Genomic DNA, 24,976 nt, shown 5'->3' on the forward strand with positions numbered 1-24,976 from the left:
GTGTCCTCAGGCCTATAGAGCCAGGCACACAGAGGGTGTCTAGTGATCACTGAACACAAGATCAAGTGGGTGAAAGGATGAATAACTCACTGGGCAACCATGGGGGCAAGGAGAGGGTTAGGCTACTATCTGAGGAGGGAGGAACTTGAGCCCAGGCCTTACCGTTCCCCAACATGGAGCCAGGTGGGAGAGGGGCAGAGGGACTTTGAAACAGAAAACAACACCAGCACGCCTAGGCTGGTGTTGGGGGTGGCAGTGGTCCTTACAGCAGAGCTGTCCTCACTGTAAGCCTCACAGCCCCTCCTTCCAAAGGGCAGAGGGTCCCAGGTTTCCCCACATGGGATGCAGGGGGGAAGCCAGTGAGACACCAGAAAGAGTTCTGAGTCCTAGGCCACCCTGGTTGATGTGCTTCATGCCCAAGCCAATGCCTCTTTCCAGACCTCAGTTTCCCAGTCTTATTTTATGACTGATGACCAATTTTTAGTTCTCATTCCTATTCTCTGCGAGGTCATAGGAGGGGAGGGCCTTGAGATGGAAGGAGAGAGGCTTCCACCTACAATCATCCAGTGTGGGCGTCCTATCATTTGGATGGGTCTTGTTCAGAGAGATCCAGGGCCTGGCCAGATGGCAGAGGAAAGGATGGTTCTAACAGGAATGTCCAAGGTGTCAGAGATCAGACAGGGAAAATAGGCAGAGGTTCTCCAGAGAAAGGTGACCTGGTGGGGTCAAAGGACATCCCTGCTGGGTAAGATGTGTCTGGTGCTGGGTGGGTGAGTTCTGAGCTGGACAGCAGAGACATGATCAGAATTCTGTGTCTGTCTCCCTGTCCCTCCCTGGCTTTCAATGCCAGCACCTACCCCATGGTCCCAACTCACCCAGGAGCTTACAGCAACCCCCTCCACCTTTGCCCAGCCATTTTCTCTAGCTTTAACATTGGTAACTGGACATGGCAAATATTGGACTGCCCCAATACAAGGCCTGGAACAGAGTCAGTGCTTAATGTTTGCTAAATGAATGAATGGGTGAATAAGAATGAATGAATGGTGTTGAAAAAGAAAACAATTGCTAGAGACTTTCAGCCTGGAAGTGGAGAGGACAACATTCTAAGTTCCCTGCCTGGCTCAAACAGGGTGCGCTGGGGTCCTGTTCAGGTCTGATGCTACCCTCTTGCATCACTTCCCCCGGCCCCCATCAAGTCCTCATGGGTGGTGTGATCACAAGGAAGATTATGGCAGTTGGGGAGGGTAGAAGTCACAGCCTTGGGCAGATCCTCGGCCTTGGAGATTCCTGCCTTCCTCTCCTCTAGACTTTGTGCTATTTGCACAGAAGCCTCAGCTGGCAGAGCACCTCCTTTTCCCATATCCTATCCCCCATACACGTGGCACCCAGGCTTTCTTGGGGAGGAGAGCAATGATCTCCAGACCAGGGTGAGCAGAGTGGGGGGTAGGAGGTAGGGGTGGGAGGGAGCCAACATTTATTGAGCAACTGGCACATGCAGGCTCATTGCCTATATGACCTCATGTATGATCACAGCCTTCGTGGAATGTGCATTATCCCCATTTCATTTCCTGATATAGACACTGCACCCTCCATGAAAACAAAGATTTGTCTTGTTCAACACTTGATCTACAGATTCATAGCCTATAACATGGTAACCAGGACAACAGATACTCAAGGAGTATTTCTTGAATGAGTGAATGCATGAAAAAATGAGTGTATGAAAAAACCCTCAAGGGGCTCAGTGTTTCTCAGGAGAGAGACCCAGGTAAATGCATGCATATAAAATACAGGGTAGAAGGTTCTCTAATGGAAGGATGTGGGAAAACAAGTAGAAAGGAGAGACTAGTGATGTCTGCTTGGTGGGTGGACAGAAAAGTGGACAGGAAGGCTTTGCCAAAGAGGAGTTGTTTGAACTGGTCTTGGAGGAAGCATATGACTTTATCATTTGAATAGAAGGGGTGAGATGGACCCCTAGGCAGAGGAATCTTCCTGGGCACACTGTGAGATGCATGATACATTTAGGGAACTGCTGGCATGCATCTCATAGCATCAGAACGGCTGGAGCATAGGGTAGAGATCAGAGGGTGCTGCAGGAGGTGGGAACCCTATCATGGGTGGGGGTGGGGGTTGCTCATGTGCCAAGCCAAGGATTGGAATTGTCTCCTGAGGACTGCGGGGGCCACTGTAGGTTTGAGGCAGACAGATGAGTTTCAGGAAGATCACACAGGCAGCAGTAAAAAGGATGGATGGCAGTGTAGGATGAAGAGAGCAGACCGATGGCTAGGGAGCCACCAGGAAGGACAAGTGTGGAGAAAATGGAGAAGACAGGGAGACAGAAAAGCCAGGATCAGAGCCTGGAACTTTAGGGCCTGGAGCGTGAACACAACCATTCATCAGAGATTTACTGAGCACTTACTAGATGTCAGGGACCATTCTCGACCCTGAGAATAGAACAATGAACAAAACAGACCCAGGGCCTACCTTCATGGAGCTCACTGTCTGGTGGATGCTCCTGGGGCATGTGGGTCTCCTAGCTTGTGGGTGCAGTTGAGATCTTCTCAGGTCCAGGAGGGTGTGTGAACTCAGAGGGTCCCTGTGTGTGCCCCTTGCAGGTGTTCTCTGTGGCGCCCCTGTTTGAGGTGAATGGCCTCCCACGAGCTGTGCCTCTGAGTCTGCCCTACCAGGACTTCAAGAGAGACCTCTCCGATTACCGAGAACGGGCACGGCTGCTCACCAGGGTCCGGAGGGTGGGCTTCTCGCACATGCTGCTCACCACCCCCCAGGTCCCACCTGCTCCTGTTCAGCCTCAAGCTAATGGGAAGGAGGAAGAAGAGGAGGAAGAAGAGGAAGATGAGGAAGAGGAAGAAGAAGAGGAGGAGGAAGAAGAGGAGGAAGAGGAGGAAGAAGAAGAGGAGGAGGAAGAAGAGGAAGGAGAAGAGGAGGAGGAGGGAGAGGCAGAGGAGGAGGAGGAGGCAGTGGCCCTGGAGGAGGTGCTGGGGCCTCGCAGTGGCTCTTGCAGTGAGGGGAGCGAGAGGAGCACTGACCGGAGCCAGGAGGGTGCCCCATCCACACTACTGGCTGACGATCAGAAGGAGTCCAGGGGCCGGGCCTCCATGGCCGAAGGGGACCTGGAGCCTGAGGAGGGCTCCAAAACGCTGGTGCTCGTCTCCCCTGGTGACATGAAGAAGTCGCCCGTTACTGCCGAACTGGCCCCCGACCCTGACCTGGGCACCCTGGCTGCCCTCACTCCTCAGCACGAGCGGCCCCAGCCCACCGGCAGCCAGCTGGATGTGTCTGAGCCAGGCACCCTGTCCTCCATTCTCAAGTCTGAGCCCAAGCCCCCTGGGCCCGGGGCAGGGCCAGCGGCCGGAGCAGTGACCACAGGGTCAGGGGGAATGGCAGTCACCTCCTCACCCTTCACCAAAGTTGAGAGGACCTTTGTGCACATTGCAGAGAAAACCCACCTCAATGTCATGTCTTCTGGTGGACAAATCTCGCGGCCTGAGGAGTTCAGTGCTAGGGGCGAGTTGGGTCTGGATGTGCCCTCTGATGGGGGCACTGCAGTGGAGGGGGCCCCACTGCCCGTGGAGAATGGTATAGCCCTGTCAGCACTGGATGGGGCTGAGATGGAGAGCTGTGCCCTGTCTGGCCCCCCTGGGGAATCCCCTTCGGAGGTGGCCATGGACTCACGGCCCAACGGCTCAGCCCTTGCTGATGGGCCAGTCCCAGTGTCCTCACTGGAGCCAGGTCCCGAGAAAATGGCCACCATCTCCCCCAGCTGCCATTCCGTGCCAGGCCCTCGCCCCAGGAGCCGTATCCCTGTCCTGCTGTCTGAGGAGGACACAGGCTCGGAGCCCTCGGGCTCACTGTCTGCCAAAGAGCGGTGGAGCAAGAGGGCCCGGCCACAGCAAGACCTCGCACGGCTGGTGATGGAAAAGAGGCAGGGCCGCCTGCTGCTGCGGCTGGCCTCAGGAGCCTCATCCTCCTCCAGTGAGGAGCAGCGCCGGGCCTCTGAGACACTCTCAGGCACAGGCTCCGAGGAGGACACACCCGCCTCTGAGCCCGCAGCTGCCTTGCCCAGAAAGGCCGGGCGGGCAACTGCCACCCGGAGCCGGATTCCCCGCCCCATCAGCATCCGCATGCCCACGTCTGCCGCAGCCCAGCAGCTCCCCAGCAGAACCCATGGCTCAGCCCCAGCATCTGACACAGCCATCACCAGCAGGTGAGAAACTGCTGCCAGCCCCAGGGTGGGCAGAGGGTGACCACATAAGGCCTCCACCAGCAGAGGCTTCCCCAGAACCAAGGTCAGGGGGCTATGGGGAATTCAGGAGAGAACCTCAGCCACACCTCTTGTTCACCACCTCCCACTGTGCTCTGTCTCACTTCTTCTGACTCAGGTCCCAGCCCAGTCACTGGGCTCAAGGGAGTGGCTACAGTGAGTTTGTCTGGAGGGGGTGCCAGGGAGGCCAGGCTTGTGAAAAGTTGATGGGAACCACTGGGATCCATACAACCTCTGGTGTGCCGTGGGGCATTGGAAGCCAAAGGATAAAGCGCAGAGCTTTTAATAGTTGGGAGAAAACATTAGCTCATATTAATATAAATACACGTATATTATAGATGAGAATGCAAAATCCATGAGCATTTTAAAGATGAAACGTGACCTCGAAGAAAGCCTGCAGCAGGCTCTTCCAGCAGCAGCCTGGGAATATGTGGTCCGTAGAGGTCCTACTCTGGAGGACAGAGCACCAGGCTTCAGTTTTCCCATTTGTGCCATGATCTCCTCAGTCTCATCCAGCTCTGAGGCTGCAGGACATTAGGGCTCAGTGCCAGGCGGATCCTGAAAATGTCTCTCCTTTTTTGTTTCTATGCCCTCTTCTCTTCTCTTGCCTTCTGCCCTCTGCTCCTCAAGCAGGCTCCAGCTGCAGAAGCCCACAGAGTCGGCCATTGTGGCTGACCTCCGCCCCAAACAGCTCCCCGGCCGCTGCCCGGGACCAGGGCGAGCCCAAGCCGGCGCCAGGGCACCCGCCCCCCGCAGTCCGGGCCTGCCCGCCTCCACCGCGCGCAATCCCAGCGCGTCCCCCCGAAGCCAGTCCCTGTCCCGCAAAGAGAGCCCCTCCCCCTCGCACCAGGCCCGGCCCTGGGTGCCCCCACCCCGGGGTGTCCCGCAAGCCCGGGCCCAGCCTGACGGCACCCCTTCCCCGGGCGGCCCCAAGAAAGGACCCAGAGGGAAACTCCAAACTCAGCGCGCAGCAACCAAAGGCCGGGCGGGGGTCGTGGAGGGCGGGGCTGGGGCCAGATAATGACGCCCGCGGTTGTCCGCGGCCCCCCACCCTCACCCCGGCCCCCCATCCGCAGCCGGCCACACTGGAACAGCTCCCAGCACAGCCTTACGCGCCCGACGCGCGCCACCCACGGCCCCAGCTTCCCGCCTGCACCCGCGAGGACTCATGCGACCACATGCCGCGCCCCGCCTGAGGGTGGGAGGCTCGGCGCAGCGATGCTGGAGGGTGGGGGAGAGGGTCCGCCTCCCCTTCCTCTCCCCGTCTCCTCCCCTCCCCCTGCCTCCCATTAGGCGGGGTAGGCTCACACCGGTCCCTCTGCCCCGGGGAAGGCTCAGCCACTTTTCACCGAGGACTCCACTTCTGGGGACGCCCCACTCACCTACCAGGCCTCGGCTGCTCTCCATGCTCCCCAGGGACCTCTGCTTACACCTCCTGCGGCGCCATGTCCTCCTCCCAACCCTCTTCCTGCCAAAGCCCCCCAACCCCCATTTCAGAGAAGCAGCCTCAAATTGCAGAAGTGGACGCTCCAGCCTCCCCCTGGGGGCCAACCCTACCGTGTCCTGGGAGATTTGGGGGCTGGGAAAGGCCTCTCAGCTGCCTGGCTTGGGTTGGGGAGGTGGGACCCAGGGGCCATTGGTTGACTTAGGTGTTAGGGGGCAGGTCTGAGCCGCCCCAAAGTCAGCTCCATCCTGGATACCATGGTGGAAGGCAGTGGGCAGGTGAATGCGGGGTGGGGGTGGGGTACTCCCCTGAACCTCTGGGAGGCAGAGACCCTCCTTCTAAGTTTGAGTGGGGCCTCAGTGGGATTGTGGAAAGTGTGAGGGCTGCCTTCCTGGGCAAGTGTTTCCTAACGGGATGTTGGAGGGGGGCTTAAAAAAGGTTTCACCCCCTTCACTGGTCCCTTGATATAGTGCTCAAGACCTCTTACCATCAGGAATTTATTCCTGCCATCTAACCTCAATCCTGCCTACTGCAGTTTCAGCCAACTTCCCTCTCTCCTGAGTTCAATGCAGGTGGAGAGTGGCTGGTTATTATTTTCTTTGCGCTGGCCCTTTGGAGATTCAGGGACTCAATTCTGGCCGGGTCACCCTCCCTGTCCTCCTGGCTGTGGGAAATGGGCCGGGTCAGGCATCATCTCCCCCACTGGGCAGGGACTGGCAGACCAACAGATAGCTGGCCACTGGAGGCAGAAAGGCCCTTCTAACTTCCAGATCGTATGCTTGTGTGATGAGTCTTCAGACCAAGCCCACTCCTCCCTCAGCTCACCCTTCAGCGTGTCCCCTCTTGCCCTAACCCCAGCCCATACAGCTGTACTGCTCCACGAATGCACAGTCTCCTGCTGTGTTCCGGCTCCTGCACAGCTCACCCCAACTCATCATCAGCCTCAACTGCCTAAGTCGGGGGCAAGCAGCACACTGGCTGCAGAAGGGACAGCCAGCTCTGCCTATCTGAGACAGGTCCCATGCAGGCCTCCTTCATCCTCAGCACCCACAGCCTCTGTCCCCTGGCCTTGCCCCTCTGTCCTTTCTTGAGCCACAGAGAGCAAGTCAAGACATCCAGGAGAAGAGGAAGAAAGGCCTCAGTGTGCCCCAGCGGTCTGGCTGCATTCAGTCACTATCACCCAGAAGGATGCCCACGAAGAAGCTGGCCCCGGGAGCAGCCTAGTGTGACAGCTGAATCCCCTCATGGAGAGTCAGCAGGCTTGAGCAGCCACTTCTATGCCAAGGTGATGGCTTCTCTGTAGACCAGCCCAGGGGAGGACTCCAGGGTGGACAGCTTTTGAGGTCCACCCCATGCTGATACAGAAGCTTCCAGAACACTCAGGAAACCTCTCCAGACAGAGCCCTCCTTGTCAACCTGAGGCCCTCCCGAGGTCCTCTACTGCCCTCTGGGTACAGCAGAGGGGGTGGAGGAGGGGCCACTTCCACCCATCTAGAGCTTCTCTAAATGACAATCAGCTCATGTTAGGTGGGGACCAGGGCATGATCCCTGGTGCCCAGCCCTGGGCCTGCCCCTTGCCACCAACCGAACTGTGAATGTAGGGCCCCCGGCCTCACCTCTACCCCAGGACCAACAACACTCTGGTTTGGAGTTGGGAGGCAGTAGGGGGCCCTGAGAGAGTCCATCCCACCCACAGCTTCACCCAGCACTGGAGCTGGCAGAGACACAAAACCCAGTCTGCCCTTGGGATTCCAGACCTCCCTAGGGCTCCCAACTGACCTCAGGCCCTGAGTCATTGAATGTCACTGGGCAAGGGTGGGAGAGGAGAGAAAAAGGGCCAGTGGATGGGGGGATGTGGCTAAGGGACTGACTCTGCTCCTCTCCCCAGGAAGGATCCAGGGTATAAGAAACCACCTCGCCCAGTCCTCCCATTCCCAGCTGCAGCCTATTCCCCCTTGAGATCCATCCCCTCCACCAGGCCCTCCAGGTCCTGAGCCCCTCCTCTACAAAAGTGTCACACCAATACCACTGCTGCTGCCACCACCACCATACCCCCCCAGCACTTTCCCATCAGGACAGCCTATGCCACTGTCTCAGATGTGGGGTCTACTCACCCCAGAACACGCCTTCCTTCCCAGCCGCAGCTTGCACGAAGAGGGTGCAGGAGAGGGGCTGTGCCCTAGGCACATGGGCTTCCCCCTTCCCAGTTCCTCGCAGGGGTCTGTCTTGCTCAGTCTTCTCAGCTCCATGGACCAGCCCTGGTGAGCATGGGGTGAGGGGCAGGGAGTTTGTCCTCCCACTCCCTAGGGAAGCCACTGAAGAATGTTTACACGCCAAACAGAATGTAACATCCCTCCTCCCACCCCTTCCCAGTCACTGCATGGCCTCTGCCCATCCCTCGCCTGTCCACCCCCACCCCAAAACCCTGGAAGCCACTGTCATGATTAGATTGGGTCTCGAAAGGGAAGTAGCCATCACACCATTAAAAAGCCTGTGGACCTTTCTTTCTGTTGGCCTGGACTCTTCTTCTCGTCAGGGGAGCAGGGCAAAACCCAGCTCCTGGGGCTGGGAATGGGCAGGAGAGAAGAGCACCAGTGGTAAGCAAATGGGGAGGGATGATCCTGGAGGCAGACACTGTATCTACAAAGGAGGAAACAGAAGCTCAGGATGGGTACAGGTAACTTGCTCAGGGTCACACAGGTGGAAGGGGACTCTTCTGCTTTCTGTATTAGTCCATTTCTGTTGCTTATACTAGAATACCTGAAACTGGGAAATTGGTAAAGAAACAATATTTATTGCTTATAGTTTTGGAGACTAGGAAATCCAAAGTCCAGGAACACATCTGGTGAGGACCGTGTTCTTGGGGGCGACTACACAGCAACGCAGGGTGTCACATGGCAGATAGCTTGAGCTGAAAGAGCTTCTTCTCCTGCACTCTCCTTTTAAAGCCATCAGAACTATGCCCATGACCACCATTAAATCATCAATAGATTAATCTATTCGCTAGGGCGTGGTCCTCACAATCTAATCACCTCTTCAAGGCCCCACCTTTCAATTATCATAATAGGATTTCCCACCCTGTTAACACTGTCTCAGTGGGGATTAAGTATCAATAAGCTTTAGGGGGATATCTAATCCACAGCATATCCCTCTGATAGCAAAGCTTGCATTCCCTGGACACCTCTCCTGACAGCAAGAGACCCTAAGTCTGGCTTTGTGCAGAAAGGGAGGGAGGAAGAATTTTAATTACCCCAAAGGTAACAGACAAACGTGAGAGTGTTTGGAAAACCATAAAGGGCAGCAGCTCACAGGCAAGGTAATTATTATAGCAAAATCTATCAAAATCACAAATGAACATAGCCTGTGATACAGAATTTCCACTTCTAGAAATTTATCCTATGGGTATTGTTGTACACTTGCAAAATCACGTGTCCAAACACATTGCAGCATTCTCTGTATAGCTCCACACGGCCTCATCTGCAATTTTGAAACCCAAAAAGTTCTGAACACTGGGAGCTTTTTCATTAGATTGGCGCAAACTCATTTGGTATCAAAACCTGGTAAGATCATTTAAAATGTTCATTTCACTTATCATGCATAATTGTAGTGGAAATATTAGTATGTTTGATTATGGGGCACCACGCTCTAGATCCTATTAGGATGGCATATACACTGATACCTTTTTTTTTTTTTTTTGTCTTTTTGTGACCGGTAAGGGGATCACAACCCTTGGTTGGACCGCGCTCAGCCAGTGAGCGCACCGGCCATTCCTATATAGGATCCGAACCCGCAGCCTCGGTGCTCCCAGCGCCACACTCTCTCGAGTGAGCCATGGCCCTTCATTCCTTATTATTGCCAAATAATATTCTATTATTCTATTATATAGATATACCACATTTTGTTTATCCATTCATCAGTTGATGGACTTTGGGTTGTTTCCACTTTAGGCTATTATAAATAGTGCTGCTATGAACATTTGTTTACAAGTTTTTATGTAAATGTATGTTTTCACTTCTAGGACTGGAATTGCTGGGTCATATGATAACTCCATGTTTAACATTTTGAGGAATTATCAAATTTTTCCAAAATGGCTACACTATTTTACATTCTCGCCAGCAATGATGAGGACCCTTGTGTTCTTTTTAATGGCTACATAATATACCATGGCATGAATGTTCCATAATCTATTTAACCATCTCTATATTAATTTTTCCATAGTCTCTTTCCAACTTTTCACTGTTTCAAATAGTGCTAAATGAACATCTTGGTTCTAACCTCTGTTTATTCCTGCAAGTTTAATTCTAGGAGAAATACCCCAAATAGTCAAATAGGTGAAAAAGGGTATTTTATTCTATCTTTACATTACTTTTTTTTTTTAATTCTTTTTTATTTTTTTATTTTTTTTTGGTGGCTGGCAGGTATGGGGAACCAAACCCTTGACCTTGGTGTTAGAAGGCTGTGCTCTAACCAGTTGAGCTAACTGGCCAGCCCCTATCTTTAAATTTCTTTATTATTGGGCCGGCCCGTGGCTCACTCGGGAGAGTGTGGTGCTGATAACACCAAGGTTCAGATCCCATACAGGGATGACCGGTTGGCTCACTGGCTGAGCGTGGTTCTGACAACACCAAGTCAAGGGTTAAGATCCCCTTACCGGTCATCTTTTAAAAAAAATAAAAAATAAAAATAAATAAATAAATAAAATTTCTTTATTATTGAGAAATGAATGGAAGGATGACATGGATTATTCACTCATTATTTGGCATTCATTCAATCATTCATTCACTGAACCCATTCAACCAATTTTGCAGGTTGTTGCTGAGCCCCACATATACTAGAGGCTATGCCAGACACCAGGCACTGAGACAAAGCACAGCAAGTCTTCAAGGAGGTGGCTGGAAAGTAACTTTCACTGTACATGTGGTTTGTGCCTTCATACATGAGGCTAAGGGAGGAACTCCCAGCCCAGACTGGGGGCTTCAAGGAAGACGCCAAAATGGATGTGCCTCTTGGACTGAATTTTGAAAGAAAAACAGGAATTGCTCAGATTAAGAGGAGAGGACATTCCTGGCAGAGGGAACAGCAGAGGCAAATTGTGGAGGTATGAAACAGCACGTAGTTTAGTGTGGTGGTCACGGGTGTGAATCAGGGAGTGGAAAGAGAGAAGTGAAGAGGGAGCAGAACCAGGCCTGGGGCAGGGGTAGGATATGTCAAGGTAAATGGCTTTAGGAGACAGCAGAGTCTATCTCTAGCAGTCTAGAGTCTATCCCTACCTATCTCCTTCCCCCAGGAGGCTGAGATCTGCCAGGCACACTCACTTCCCAAGGCCCACTGTGGCTGTCAGGGGCTGCCTGATGCTCCACATGTGAAGACCTGCCCACTCTCATCCAGCAAGACATTTCTTTTCTCTGTCCTCTGGTCAACGAGAGGTCTGAGGATAGCAGCACAGAGAAATAAGTGGCTTGAGCAAGCTTGCTCAGTCAGGGGCTAAATGGAGGCCACAAGACCTGGGACATCTGGAGGAGACTTTGTTAGTGGAGAGGGGCCCCTGAGGGACACCCTGGAGGAAAGAGACTGAGGTGGGGATGTGGAGATTGCTGTGTCTCTGATCATCAGATGCTGGGGCCTGCTGAGATTTTCCCATTGGCTACTCATGGGAGAAGGCCAGGACAAGAAGTGAGACCAAACCAAGGATGAAAGATGGTCAGGAGGACCTTTCTAAGTCCTCAGCAGTTGCGGGGGCCTGGTCATTTCCTAAGGTGATGAGGTGACAGGGGAGAAGAGTCTGCATGGCTGTTTTAGTGTGTTTTGTGTTGTTATAACAGAAATACCTGAGACAGGGTAATTTAGAAAGGAAAGAGGCTTATTTGGCTTATGATTCTGGGACAGCTGCATCTGGCACAGGCCTCAGGCTGCTTCTACTCATGGTGGAAGAGCAGCAGGCAGCTGGCAGGTACAAGCAGATCACATGGCGAGAGAGGAAGCAAGAGAGACAGAGAGGAGGTGTCAGGGTCCTATAAACAACAAGCTCTCGTGGGAACTAATAGAGCGAGAACTCACTCACTACCCTTCTTCCCTCAGGGAGAGCATTAATCCATTCATGAGGGATCCGCCCCCATGACTCAATCAGTTTCCAACACTGCCACATCGGAGATCAAATTTCCACATGAGTTTTGGAGGGGACAACACATCCAAACTCCATCAATGGCCATGGAAAATTGGCCATGGGTCAGAAGGAAATATGATATAAGCCCATTTTTAGCAAGTCCAGGTGGTATCTTCTGCATTCCTTCTCACCGCATGTACCATTAAACCCAAATATCCACCCAATTTTACCATAGTCACTATCATCCACTTTTATCTCTATTACCTACCATTACTAGCATCATCATCACTCAGATCACAGACATCCTCCTCCCAAACTATCACCATCACCTACCACTAGGTTCTGATGACATAATGATAAACCAAAGGTAAGGTCCTTGCACTCAGAGGGCTTACCCATCTTCATCACCTCCTCTACCATATCACCACCAGGACTACCACCACCACGTCATCACATCACTATCTCCACCACCACCAGTGAGCATATGCAGAATAGGTTGAAAGGGGTGAGACTGGAAGCCGGGAGGTTTGTGCAAGTTTTTTTGAGGCTCCTATAAGCTCTCTAAGGGCAGGGACTGTGTCTGAGTTATCTTTGTAGCCTACATAATGCCTAGGCTTCACTAGAGACTCAACAAATAACTCGTACTATTATCACCCCGTCACCTCCACCATTATCTGCCTCTTGCCTCCCAGCACTGCCCTCACTCCCATGCTTGTCACCACCACCATTAACACACACCATGCCACCTATTTAGTTCCTTTTCCAGAGCTTTCTCAGGGATCCCAGCCTGAAGAAGACTGGGACACCTCCAGCACAGCAGCTTGAGTCAAAGTTGAGACTCCTGGGCTGGAGTCGGGGTCCTGGTCCTTTCTTCAGCTCTGCTGTTGAATCACTATGTGACCCCAGCAGATCCTTGCCCTGCTTTTGGTTTCCTTATTTGCTCTAAGTGGGAGCTAGATTAGTGCTTTTCAAACTTTTTTTTTTTTTTTTTTTAGCTTAGGCCTTTCTCAAAGAACACCTTTAGAAGCTCACTTGATTAGAAATCTGGAGCTCCTTGGAACACAATCTGACAATCTCCTAGCTCTGCCAGCTTGGTGTTTGGAGAATCAGGTCAGAATAAATTTGACATTTCTGGCTTCTGCTTTGTGGACCATGAAAGAGAATTGAGTGGGAGGGTCAGATTGAAAAAATCCTGGGTCTCAGGCATTGCGGGTACCTATGACAGGACCTTGGCAAATCCTCTCATTCCCTACTCCTCCACGGGGTAATCTGGGAAGCTCCTGAAAAGAGGAGAATGGGGTGGGCAGGAGGGACCATATGTATGGGGGGAGCCCCCGAGTAGAGTGGGAATGTGATGAGCCTGGGATCCCCAGAGAGGTCCGGTTGCCCAGTGAAATTCCAGGTGTGTCTTAGGCCAGGCATCAGTTTCAGGCAGGGACTAGGGGTATGAGGAAGCCTCATGGCTCAGCAGAAATAACCCTTCACCGGGTTAGGGCCTGGCTTTCAACCTTGAATCCTGGGCTGTGCCACGACTGTGGCTGTGGCTGCAATTAGGCAAGGCTGACCTAAGGCCTCATAGGACAAAGGGCATCCACAGAGAGCTGGCACTGTGCCCCAGGGGATTTCTCTCTTTAAGGACCCTTGGAGTTTGCTGACCAAGGGCCTAGAGGCTCATCTCCTACCCCATCATCCAGCTATCTTATCATGGTGGCCTGAGGCTCCCCTACTTGTTCCTGAGCACTAACTTGTAAACCTCAGAGTCACGAAGTCAGTGACCTCTGAACAGATGAAAGCCCCTCCCCACAAGCACTGGGTCAGCCCCTGAGGGCTGGATTCTGGCTGTAGGCTCTCCACTCATCAGTCCATCCACTCCACCTCCAGAGTCCAAGGGTCCATGTGGTGGACAGGCTGAGCTGTGCTGGGCACTGCAGAGGGAGCTTCCACTGGGGACAGCTGGTGGGTGTGCAGCATGGGCTTTGAGGAACTGCTGGACCAGGTGGGTGGCTTTGGGCCCTTCCAACTGCAGAATGTGGCACTGCTGGCCCTGCTCTGCGTGCTGCAACACTTGCACTTCCTCCTGCCCCTCTTCTGGCTGTAGTGCCTGCCCACCACTGTGCCCTGCCTTGTGCCCCTGGCAACTTCAGCCACCAGGACGTGTGGCTGGAGGCCTACCTGCCCCGGGAGCCCAACGGCAAGTTCAGCTCCTGCCTCCACTTTGCCCACCCCCAGGCTCTCCCCAATACCATGTTGTGGGGAGAGGGGCAGAGCTTTGGGGAGCTGGAAGGCAAACCCTCCCCAGTGCCCTGCTCTCAGGGCTGGGAGTACGACCGCACGGAGTTCTCCTCCACCATTGCAACTGAGGTACCTGAGCCCAGAGGCTGAGGGACATGTGAGTGGGATGGGCCTGCCATTGCCTTGGGTGGTTACTGTGTGACCATCAGATATATTACTTTACCTCTGAGAGTCTCAGTTTACCTATCTGTAGATGGGGATCTATGAATATAAAACACTGAGTTTAGTTCACGGCTTGTAGTAAGGGGTTCACATACAGGAGCTGCTACATTACCATTAATTAGGAGTTTAAGGTAGAGAAGGGCTAAGGTGGCTCCAGGGAGTTGGGGCAAAGAGCTGAGAAGAGTGTTTCTGCAGTAAGAGGAGGAGAAACAACAGAGAACTCCGTTTCTCCCTTCCTCATTTCTGGCCCAGGTCTGGGATTTACAAAATCCATTTGGAGGTGGCATGTGGGTGGAGGCAGAATCTCCCTGGGGGCAGCAGGACTCCTGTCTCATGGTTAAGGCCCTCCATGGGAAGAAGCTGAGGCTGCAGGACGGGGAAGGGGCAGTCTCCCACTCCCCAAGCTAGGGTGAATAGTTTGGGGGTTTATTATCTGGCACACAGGTACCAGAGTGGCACGTTTTGCCTCAGAAGGCCCCAGGGTCTGGAGAGAAGAAGCTGATGCCAGCTGGAGAGGGGCTTGTGCTCATAGGAGGCCCCTTGCTGCCTATACTTGCAGTGGAACCTGGTGTGTGAGCAGAAAGGCTTGACCAGAGCTGCATCCACTTTCTTCTTTGCTGGTGTGCTGGTGGTAGCTGTGGCTTTTGGATACCTGTCTGACAAGTGGGGTGAGGCATGAGGCCAATAGGGAGCAGGCTGGGGTGACCCTGTCCCACTAGCTTGAGTATGGGCCTAGTCTACCTACATTTGAGAATCTCCATTCCACAGAGAGCTGAACCTGCATGACCCCTTTGCAGGTTTGGGAGGCACTGTCTGCTGCTGGTGGCCTATGTGAGTGTCCTGGTGCTGGGCCTAGCATCTGCAGCCTCTGCCAGCTACGTAATGTTCACCATCACCCACACCCTCACTGGCTCAGCCCTGGCTGGTTTCACCATCATCGTGATGCCACTGGGTGAGGCAGACAAAGGACAGGCAGGGCCTAGAGGGCTGGAGGGAGGCAGTTGTCAGGGTGAGACTGAGACCATTTGGCCCTCCCTAACTGTCTTCCTGTCTCTGGCCTTGGCCCTGGGCCCAGAGCTGGAGTGGCTGGACATGAAGCACGGCACCATGGCAGGCATCCTGAGCAGCACCTTCTGGAGTGGAGGCATGATGTTGCTGGCACTGTTTGGGTACCTGATACTGGCGATGGCTTCTGCTGCTGTCACTCTGCCCTGTGACCCAGGCATTCTCAGCCTCTGGTGAGGGCTGCAGGCAGCTGGGCAGCAGGAAATACAGGAAGCCAAAGACAAAATTAATTGGTGACTGAGATTCCAATACTGAGACTGAGAGATGAGAGAAAGAGAAATAGAGTCAGTGACCAAGAGACAGAAAGAGACAGAAAGACACAGAGACAGAGACCAACAGAAGTTGGCATGGGACAGTAAGAAACAGAGAACAAGCCATAAAGAAACAGAGACGGAGACAGAGACAGAACCAGCGAAAGCTAGTGAGTGACAGAGATAGGACTGAAAGGCAGATTGAGAGAGAGATGGAGATAGAGTGAGAGAAAATGAGAGTCAGTGGGAGACCAGAGAGACAGAGATAATGACAGAGCCAAGCACAGATTGTGGCTGGCCCCTTGGAGGGGTGGGGATGGGGGCAAGGCCAGCATGGGGGTATGGAGCTCAGGGAAGAGGGTGAGAGACCAAGCAGTGTGGGCATTTCACTGCCTCCCAAAGATGAACTGGCTTTGGATGACCCTTCTGGGTATGTCTGTATGTCTGTCACTCCTTTATCCTGTGCCCTCCTGCCACCCATGTGAGAAGTGAATGGCTGGTGTTGGGAGCTGAGATCTGGGCCAATTCAGTTAAGGAAGGGACTCTCAGGCTGTGGGGGACCTAGGCCTGGGCAGGAAAGTGTGGGAAGAGGTGGCTTTTAAATTGGGCTTTAAAAGATGCATATGTTCATCAGGTATAGAGGACTTGGGGAAGAGATGATGTGCCAGGTTGAGGGGACTGCATGAGCAAGAGCCTGAAGGCTGACAGCTATGTGTGCCCAGGAGGGAGATGTGGCTTAGGGTGCTGACTTTCTGGCTAAGAGCCTCCTACCTATCCCCTAGGTGGGTGCCTGAGTCTGCATGCGGGCTTCTGACCCAGGGACGTGTGGAGGAGGCCCAGAGGTACCTGCTCTGCTGTTCCAGGCTCAATGGGCGGCCTGTGGGTGAGGACAGCCTGAGCTGGGAAGTGAGGGTGAATGTGTGTGTGGAAGTGTGCATGTGTGTGTGGTATATGTACCAGTGGCCAAAGCATCCTCTCTTGAAGCCCACCATATGTGGAAAAGCAGGAAAAGCCCCTGGGCCCCAGTGGAGAGTTCCATTCTTTTCAGGTTGCCCTACCTGGTTCTGGTGGTCCCTTCAGTCAGGGACCACCCTTCTCAGCTTCCATGTGCACCTCCATCCCCACCAATGCAGAGGAGATGAGAGAGAGACACGAGAGAGAGAGAGAGAGAGAGAGAGAGAGAGAGAGAGAGAGAGAGAGAGAGAGAACGTAAGTGCAAGTGCAATGTGCCCTGCTGAGACCACATAAGCAACTCTGATGTCACAACCTCACCTCCTTCCCCTCGAGGTCCTGAGCAAAGTGGCTGCTGGTGAAAGGGCTATTCGAAGACCTTCATACCTAGACCTGTTTGGCACATCACAGCTCCACTACATCTCATTATGTTTCATGGTGGTGTGGTAAGGAGGGGGTGGCTTGGGTCTGGTGGGGTGGGTGTGGTGGGAAGAAAGGGCAGATTCCAGGACCCACCACACTGAAGTGAAGTTTAATTATGGAAGGCAGCAGGATCAATCAGCCTCTGGGTGTGATCTGGCTAGGGGAGGTCAGCAGATGGAGCAGGCAGCAGAGACTCGTGGGTTCAAATTCAGACTCTGCCTCATCTTTCCTGAGATCCTGGACAGGTCACTTAACTACTCTGAGCTTCAGTGTTCCTTCTGTAAGATGGGCTGCTGTTAGTTCCTATGTCAAAGGGTCGCTGTTAAGATTAGGGTAAAGGTGCCTTGGCCACTGGCACATGCTGCACATTTAGGCAGGATTAGGGTATTGGGGAAGGACCTAGGCAGTGGGCTCCTAAGGGGGAAGGTCGTCACCGTAAAAGGCCAAGTATTCCTGAGAAGAGAGGACAAAGAGGGATGTGAGAGAGGGCCTCCTGAATAGCGCCGCGCGACTCCTTTCAGGTTTGGAGTGAACTTCTCCTATTACGGCCTGAGTCTGGACGTGGAGGGGCTGGGGCTGAACGCGTACCAGTCGCAGCTGCTGTATGGGGTCGTGGAGCTGCCCGCCAAGCTGTTGGTTTACCTGTCGGTTCGCCACGCCGGACACCGCCTCACGGTGGCCGGAACGCCGCTGGGCACGGCCCTGGCCTTGGGCTTCAGACTGCTGGTGTCCTCCAGTGAGCCCATCCTATGGGCCCCGCCCACCCCAGGGTCTGGCCCTGGAACCCCGCCCACTCCCAGGAGACTCCGCCTCCTGGCCAAGAACCCCCGCCCTTTCCCAGGAGCTCCGACTCTCGGCCAGTCAAGTTCGGCTCACTCCGGAGACTCCGCCTCCTATCGAGGGAGCCCTTGGCTCTCCCAAGAGGCCCTCTCACTGCCTGAACCCCTTTTCCTCCAGAGATGAGGTCCAGGGGCACCGCCCTGTCGGTGATGGGGAAAGGTTTCTCAGAAGCCGCCTTCACCACTGCCTACCTGTTCACTTCGGAACTCTACCCTACCGTGTTCAGGTGAGGGGAACCTGGACCCCAGGCGACCTACTTGGGGGGTGGGGGTGGGGGGCTCTCTAGTCATGTATCTTAACCAACACTTCTACATACACATATTGCACCCGGGTCCCTCTCACCCATTCTTTACACCACACTCAAAATACAGAGCTAAAAAGAGCTATCTGTGTTTGAGTCTTGAAGGCAGGGCATTTTATCTTCTGTACTATGTGACCCTGAGCCAAGTCAGACAACCTCTGTTTAGCAGAAAACAGTCCCAAGAAGCCCCATCCTGCCCACCCCATCCCATATACCTCTGCTGAGGCAGAGCTGCCCTTGGGGTTTGTCTCTGGACATAAGGCCAGGGACCGTTTCATCTAGCTACTGGCAGGTGGGGAGAGGAACCTTCTAGGCATCTGGCTAAGTTTAAAAAGACTTGAGCCTCCTCCAACAACATGGCAGGGCCTGTACAAATTGCTGACCCTCTTCCTTCCATACTACCTTTCCTAGCCCATTTCTGGTGACTTTTCTTTCAGTGGTACCTACATGATACTCTTGTCAGAATGGGGGCCCCATCTTCTGGTGGGGCTCCTGACCTGGGGGTGGGTGGGAAGACCAACTGAAGAAGCCCTAGCTTTCTCAACTGTCTGGGGAGAAGGGGATACCAGGCCCTGCCAGCCTGGGAGGGGAGCCCTGTGGAGTACAATCCCAAGTAGGTGTGAACACCAACTGCCTCCCTCATCCCCTCTCTCTGAACAGACAGACAGGGATGGAGCTGAATGCACTGGTGGGCCAGCTGGAGGCCTCTTTGGCCCCAGTGGTGGCCTTGCTGGATACAGTGTGGCTGTCACTGCCCGATCTTGTTTTTGGGGGGATTGCACTGCTGGCTGCTTGCACCACCCTCCTGCTGCCAGAGACGAGGCAGGCGCAGCTGCCAGAGACCATCCAGGATGTGGAGAGAGAGGTATGTGCACAGGTCTGTGTCTGTGTATGTGTGAACACATGCATATGGATGCAGGTGCTCAGATACCTGAGACCTTAGGATTCAGAGAAGACATGTCTGCTCATGTGTACATGGTGCGTGTATGTGAGTGTACAAGAGTGTTTCAGGGTGCATGATCTGGGGTATGTAAACCATGTGCACAAAAGTATACATGTGTGTACATAAATTCCTATGGTTGTTCAGGAAGAGGTGGACGTGTGCATGTTCTGGTATGCCTACACATCAGGAATGTGTACAAGCATATATGCGAGTCACTTGTGGAGTACATGTGTTTGTATATCAGGAGCTGAGGAGAGCCCTGGGCCAGCCCTGGTGGGACAGGCTGGGGTGGTAGACTTGGGAACAAAACCCCACCACTGCTTACAACTCTTTCCTTCCCAGTGTCCCTTCCAGTCTTCAGGAGGAAGAGATACCCATGAAGCAGGTCCAGAACTGAGTGCAATTGGGGGCAGACCCTCCACAGAAGCTCTGCAGTAGGGCCTAGGAGAGCAGAAGAACAGGTCCTGTAACCGGGGCTGGGGGAATTGAGCCCTCTGCCTAGGGCTGGAGTTGCCACGGTGCCCCCTCCCTGTGCTCATCCAGCCTTGACTATTTGGCCTTCAGCAGCAGGGTGACTTTCCAAAATGCAGTGGGCTGCTGGATATTCTGGGCACCCCTCCCATGGCTGGGGTGATTTTGTAAATAAAGGTGCCACTTGGGTTAGGGCACCAGTGAGGAGCTGGTAGGAAGAGCCCTGGATCAGAAGCCACTGAGTCTGCCCTGGGCTCTGATCCCAGCTTCACTACTGATTTGCTGTGTGACCTTGAGCATGTGGTTTTCCCTCTCTGGGCCTCAGTATGTTCATTTCCCAAATGGATAATGAAGTCTCTTGCAGACCTTACCACAGGATCTGTTGTAATGCTCATGTGAGATGCTGAGTAAGGTGCTTCTTCTAGAGATGGTGCTAAAGAAGGGACTGTCCTATGAAGACTTCTGGTATCTACGGGGCTGGTGTCCACTGTGTGGTGCTAGGGACTGTCAATACCAGGCCCAAGGGGCCAGAAGAACGGAGCTCTTTGTTCCCATGGATGGCCCTGCTACCTTCAAGGAACTCTTCAGGGCAATACATCCTCCTACCCCCACACTCCCTGACCTCCAAACCACTGACTAGGCCTCATGCTCAAAGAGATGAAGGCATGGGAACCAACATTTTATTGGAGAAGCCAGGGGATGAGACTCAATAAACACGAGTTTTATGAGTAACTTGAAGCTCCAGAATTTTCTGGGGAAGGGATTGGGAAGGCTAGGAGGGCACCCTTCAAAACTGGGGTGGCCTATGTCCCCAAACCAAATAGGAATGGGAAAGAAGTGGCAGAGAAAGTCTAGACTCTCTGGCCTACCATGGAGCCCAGGCTCGGGCCCCCAGGATCCCACCCTCCACCCCTGCCAATGGGACTGGAGAATTCTGTAGCTCCCATTGGACCATGGAGGGGATGTTGGGAGGCCTGAGTTAGGGTGACCTCTCCTGTGAGTGTCTCATTTGGATTTTATCTCCACTGGGTCATAGATGTAGCAGCCCACATTGCCAATATTCACACCTGAGGAGAGAGAGCCCTATTACCAAGGGTCTTGAATCTAGGGGGTGTTGGGTGGAGGGCTGGAGGGAATTGGGAGAGGCCTGGGGGTATGTTTGACTACAGGGGAAGTTGTCCACACATCCCCACAGACCATGTACATGCCATACTTTAGGCCTGGTATCTGGGGTGGGGCTGCCCACCTTTGGGGCCAAACAGGTAGCCGTAGCAGGGGATGTGGCAGTAGGGGACGCCATCATGCTGGGACATAGAGAGAAAGAGAGCTGTCTCAGCCTGGCTCTCTTCCCATCTCCAATCTCCCTCCTCCCAACGTAACCACCCATCCTTATCCTGCTCACCTCAGCATGACTCCCAGCAGTCAGGGTTTTCCGGCAACGCTGGCACCTCAAACAGGGTCGGTGCCAATTTCTGCCCAAGGACATCACCTTCTCAGCTGGTGGTGGGGAGAAGTGGTAGTTCTTCCATTCTAGGAGCAGGGCAGGGCGACCCACCTGCCTTGGATCACCTCCCTGCCCCTTGCTGCCCACCCTGTGCCCCCCCCAACTTTCCATTGTCACTTACCAAAATAGACAGGTTCCCCACAGCCAGGGCATAGCGAGGTCTCCCCAGTGAACATCTTCATGTGGGGAGGGCCTTTAAGGGGAAGAGGCCCTGGCTAGGGCTGAGGTGGGAGCCAGAGCCTAAATAGGGCCCACCAGCACCTGCCTGCACATGGCATTGTCCTCTTTCAAAAGCCATGCTCATCGTAGGCAGCTATGAGTCTGCCTTCCTTGAGCCCAGAGCTGAGCCCCCTCTGACCCCACCTCCTGCCTCATCCCTATCTGCATTAGGGACCACCTGCTTCCTTCTCATCCACCCAGGGGCTCAGGGGCCCACCAGCCCAACCCTGTCAGCAATTCAATCCTCAGGAAACCTGAGCTGATATAGGAGCTGGCCAGGGCAGGGGTGTCAGGTGTTGGGGAGCATGGTGTCATTGCCTACTACAGGGGGTGGGAGGAAGAACAGGGACCACCGGAGAGAAGTTGAAGAATGTGAGGGGCTGGCCCCATCCCAATGACCCATAAGTCATTTCTTCCACAGTCCTGGCCTGGGAGAGGCCTGAGTTCCAGGTCAGCTTTGTCTCTGACTAGCTGTGTGACTGAAGAAAGTCACTTGCCCTCTCTAGACCTGTTTCCTCACCTGTAAAATAGGGGTGATGATGCTATCTGCCCAATTTACCTTGACTCCACAGGTGACATAAAGGATATCAAAAAAGGAGCCATGAATAGAGAAGACTTTACTAAGAACAAAGTTGTATGAATGTAAACCAGAGAGCTGTGTAGGAGACTGCCACCTGGCTCCACACACTGCTTCAGCATGGGGAAGGGTTAGCCGGAGGAGGAGGAGGAACTGAGGCCCAGCCTAACTTACTTTTCTTGCCTTGGGGGAGGCCAGTCCTTGGTCTGGGGGGGCTGAAGCTGCTGGGACTGAGGGGAGTGGTGCTAGCAGGGGTGGGAGTCGGGGGGTTGTACAGGTAGGAGCCCACACCACCAATGTTCACTCCTGTAGAGAGAATAGGGGAGGTCAGGCTAGAGACTCTAGCTCCCAGTCACAGGGAGGGTCTGCTGCCCCCTGGCCCCTTCCAGGCTGGTACTTACCCCTGGGTCCGAAGAGCGCCCCATAGCATGGCTTGTGGCAATATGGCCTCCCATCATGCTGGGCACAAGCGGGAGGGGGGGTGTCACTCAGGGCCAAGGGGGGACATGACCCACAGACCTTTCCCCAAGACAGGCTGCCAGGTGTGTCTTTCCACTGGCCTGGTCTGGTGAGGCTGGGAGGGGTGGGAGGATGGCAGGCATGCCAGAATTGCCTCGAGGGAGGAAGGGCAAGAGCAGATTAGGAGGTAGTGCTGCTTCCCTTTCTTCTCAGCCACCAAAGCCATGGGGTCCACAGTCACAACTAAGTCTCCCAGAATTTTAACTGGTGTGGGGCCCACCGGGTGGGTAGCCTTGAGGTTGGCTGCTGAGATTGCCTTTGGCAGGCCTCCAGGGCTGAAATTGGGGGCCAGTGCCTGGGGAGCAGTGACAGACACAGGGCTGAGCACCCTGGCCAGGCCTCACCTCTGCATGCCCACCAGGGGACAGGATGCTGTGGCAGTGCTCACATTTCAGGCAGAAGCGGTGCCAGTTCTTGCCCAGAGAGCTGACCTTCTCAGCTGTGGGGGACAAGGTGGAACCCTACTGCAAGGAGCCCAGCCAAGCACGGGGTGCCCCCCACCGCCCGCCCCCCAGCCCTCTTGGGGAATCAACCTGGCCTGCCCTGCTCCCTGAAGATGAGGAAGAGTGCCTCCAGGAGGTCAGCCCCATCCCGCCCAGTGCCATGCGCCCCACAGAGCTCTCAGAGGAGGAGAGGGGATCCGAATGGAAGCGGGTACTGGTGCTGCGAGCATGCACCGCTACATGTGTAAAAAGGTGTCAGAGACCACATCATGGCCAGCCCTCACGTCCTCAGGGAACCCAGCGGCTCACACTCATCCCATCTTCTCCCCCTTCTCACCCCGGGCCTCACCGAAGAAAACGGGTTGCTGGCAACGCGGGCAGGTCCAGCTCATGACTCCGCTCGGCGCCACACGATAGCTGATACCGCTGCTGGGGCTCTGTTCTGCTCCCTCCCCTGGCTCCGCCCACCACTCAGCTTTGCACCTGACTGGACTGAATCCAGCCCCTCGGCACTCATTGGCCGCCGGAAACTTAGAACCATTCCATTTGGGGGGTGTAGACGACTTTGCAGTTACTTCTAAGAACATTAAAGCCTCTGACCCAAGGAAAAGAGAGAGGGTCCTGAGGCCTAGTGGGCTCCGGACTGGGAATGCAGGGGTGCAATGAAGACGCCTGGATGGGTGGCACTACTAGTTTCTGGGTTAGTAAGGAGAAGGAAAATGTCCATAGTGCAGATGGCACGAAAGCACTATTCTATCCCCAAAGCGAGAGGGTAGGTATTCTTTGAAATGGTTTAATTCCACTGTGGCAGTCTAGCAAGTGGTTGAGAGCACCGGAATGTGGAGCCCATCTCTGCTACTTACTTTGGCTTCAGGCAAATTACTTAACCTCCCTCTGCCTCCATTTTATCTGTACAGTGAATATAACAGTCTCTATTTCATAGGATTGTCATGAGAATTAGATGAGTTAATACATGTAGAGTGCCCAAACAGCGCCCAGCACGTAAGTGCTATACTCGTAAAAGAGATAGCTGTCACTATGATAGATCCTTTAAATGAATTCAAGACCGTAGTTTGGAGGCCTCAAAATGTGGTCTGCATACAATGGTTTGTTCATAAAATTATAATACTTATTAAATTTAAATATAATTTAAACACCAATTACATATTTCTTTTCTTTTCTTTTTTTTTTTTTAAAGATGACCAGTAAGGGGATCTTAACCCTTGACTTGGTGTTGATAGCACCACGCTCAGCCAGTGAGCGAACTGGCCATCCCTATATGGGATCCGAACCCGGAGCTTTGGTGTTATCAGCACCGCACTCTCCCGAGTGAGCCATGGGCCAGAACCCCAATTACATATTTCTAATTTACTTTGCTTTAAGATTTTTAAATATTTGTTAAAAGTAGCTCAGCAGTGCTTCAAAGGAAACTTTCAGAAATTTAAACCCACAGAATGGGAGAAAATATTTGCAAATCAATCTGATAAGAAGGGTCTAGTAACCAATATGTAAATAACTCTATAATCTATAATAAAAAGATTTTAAAATGGGCAAAGAATCTACATTTTTCCAAAGTAGATATACAAATAGCCAACAAGCACATTAAGAGATGCTCAACATCATTAGTCATTAGGGAAATGCAACTCAGGACCACAATGAGATACCATTTTATATCCACTAGGATGGTTATAATTAAAAAGATAAGTGTTGGCAAGGATGTGACAAAATGGGCTCTCTTGATATATTGTTGGTGGCAATGTAAAATGGTGCGGTTGGGCTGGCTGGTTAGCTCAGTTGGTTAGAGCACAGCCTTATAATACTAAGGTCATGGGTTCAGATCCCCATACCAGCCAGCCACCAAAAAAACAAAAACAAAACTAAAATGGTGCAACTGCTTTGGAAAACAGTCTAGCAGTTCCTTAAGTTAAAGAGAGTTACCATATGACCCAGCAATGCCACTCCTAGGTATATACTCAAGAAAAATGAAGACATATGTCCATGCAAAAACTTGTACGTGAATGTTCATAGTAGCAGTATTCACAATAGCCAAAAGGTAGAAACAAACCAAAATCCATTAACTGAAGAGTTTTCTGGCGTAAGTACATTTGTTACATCAAGTTTGTTGAGAAAGGGCTGAAGGGGGCATGTACTAAGTCATTACTGGACTACAGTACTGTGCTCTGCTGGGC

The 24,976-nt window shown here is 53.2% G+C and overlaps 3 protein-coding genes across 4 annotated transcripts in view; 2 read left to right on the forward strand and 1 right to left on the reverse strand.

Annotated features, from left to right (window-relative positions):
* The window catches only part of TTBK1 (tau tubulin kinase 1), a 34,159-nt gene extending 28,859 nt beyond the window's left edge, over positions 1–5,300 (forward strand). Inside the window, exons 13-14 of the mRNA XM_063097992.1 lie at positions 2,613–4,222; positions 4,913–5,300. Coding sequence (XP_062954062.1) covers positions 2,613–4,222; positions 4,913–5,300 — 1,998 coding nt within the window. The remainder of the gene's footprint in view (positions 1–2,612; positions 4,223–4,912) is intronic.
* An 8,495-nt stretch (positions 5,301–13,795) lies between these two features.
* Positions 13,796–19,451, forward strand: SLC22A7 (solute carrier family 22 member 7). Its single transcript, XM_063097514.1, is given in 12 exon segments — positions 13,796–13,913; positions 13,916–14,187; positions 14,840–14,943; positions 15,078–15,232; positions 15,356–15,518; positions 16,379–16,502; positions 16,884–16,993; positions 17,492–17,706; positions 17,928–18,036; positions 18,772–18,976; positions 19,203–19,204; positions 19,397–19,451. Coding segments are annotated over 12 exon segments (1,632 nt in total).
* A 1,079-nt stretch (positions 19,452–20,530) lies between these two features.
* Positions 20,531–23,179, reverse strand: CRIP3 (cysteine rich protein 3). 2 transcript variants are annotated; one of them, XM_063097515.1, is made up of 8 exons: positions 23,137–23,179; positions 22,689–22,783; positions 22,227–22,284; positions 22,000–22,131; positions 21,151–21,222; positions 20,928–21,022; positions 20,772–20,829; positions 20,531–20,592 (listed from the first exon to the last, which is right to left on the reverse strand). In XM_063097515.1, exons 1-8 carry the CDS (start codon positions 23,177–23,179, stop codon positions 20,531–20,533), a joined length of 615 nt encoding a protein of 204 aa, XP_062953585.1. The 2 variants fall into 2 exon arrangements, with proteins under 2 accessions (XP_062953585.1, XP_062953587.1); XM_063097517.1 differs by lacking the exon at positions 22,000–22,131.
* Positions 23,180–24,976: the final 1,797 nt, after the last annotated feature.

This window comes from Cynocephalus volans, chromosome 5 (assembly GCF_027409185.1).
Source record: "Cynocephalus volans isolate mCynVol1 chromosome 5, mCynVol1.pri, whole genome shotgun sequence".
NCBI classification, from domain to species: domain Eukaryota; kingdom Metazoa; phylum Chordata; class Mammalia; order Dermoptera; family Cynocephalidae; genus Cynocephalus; species Cynocephalus volans.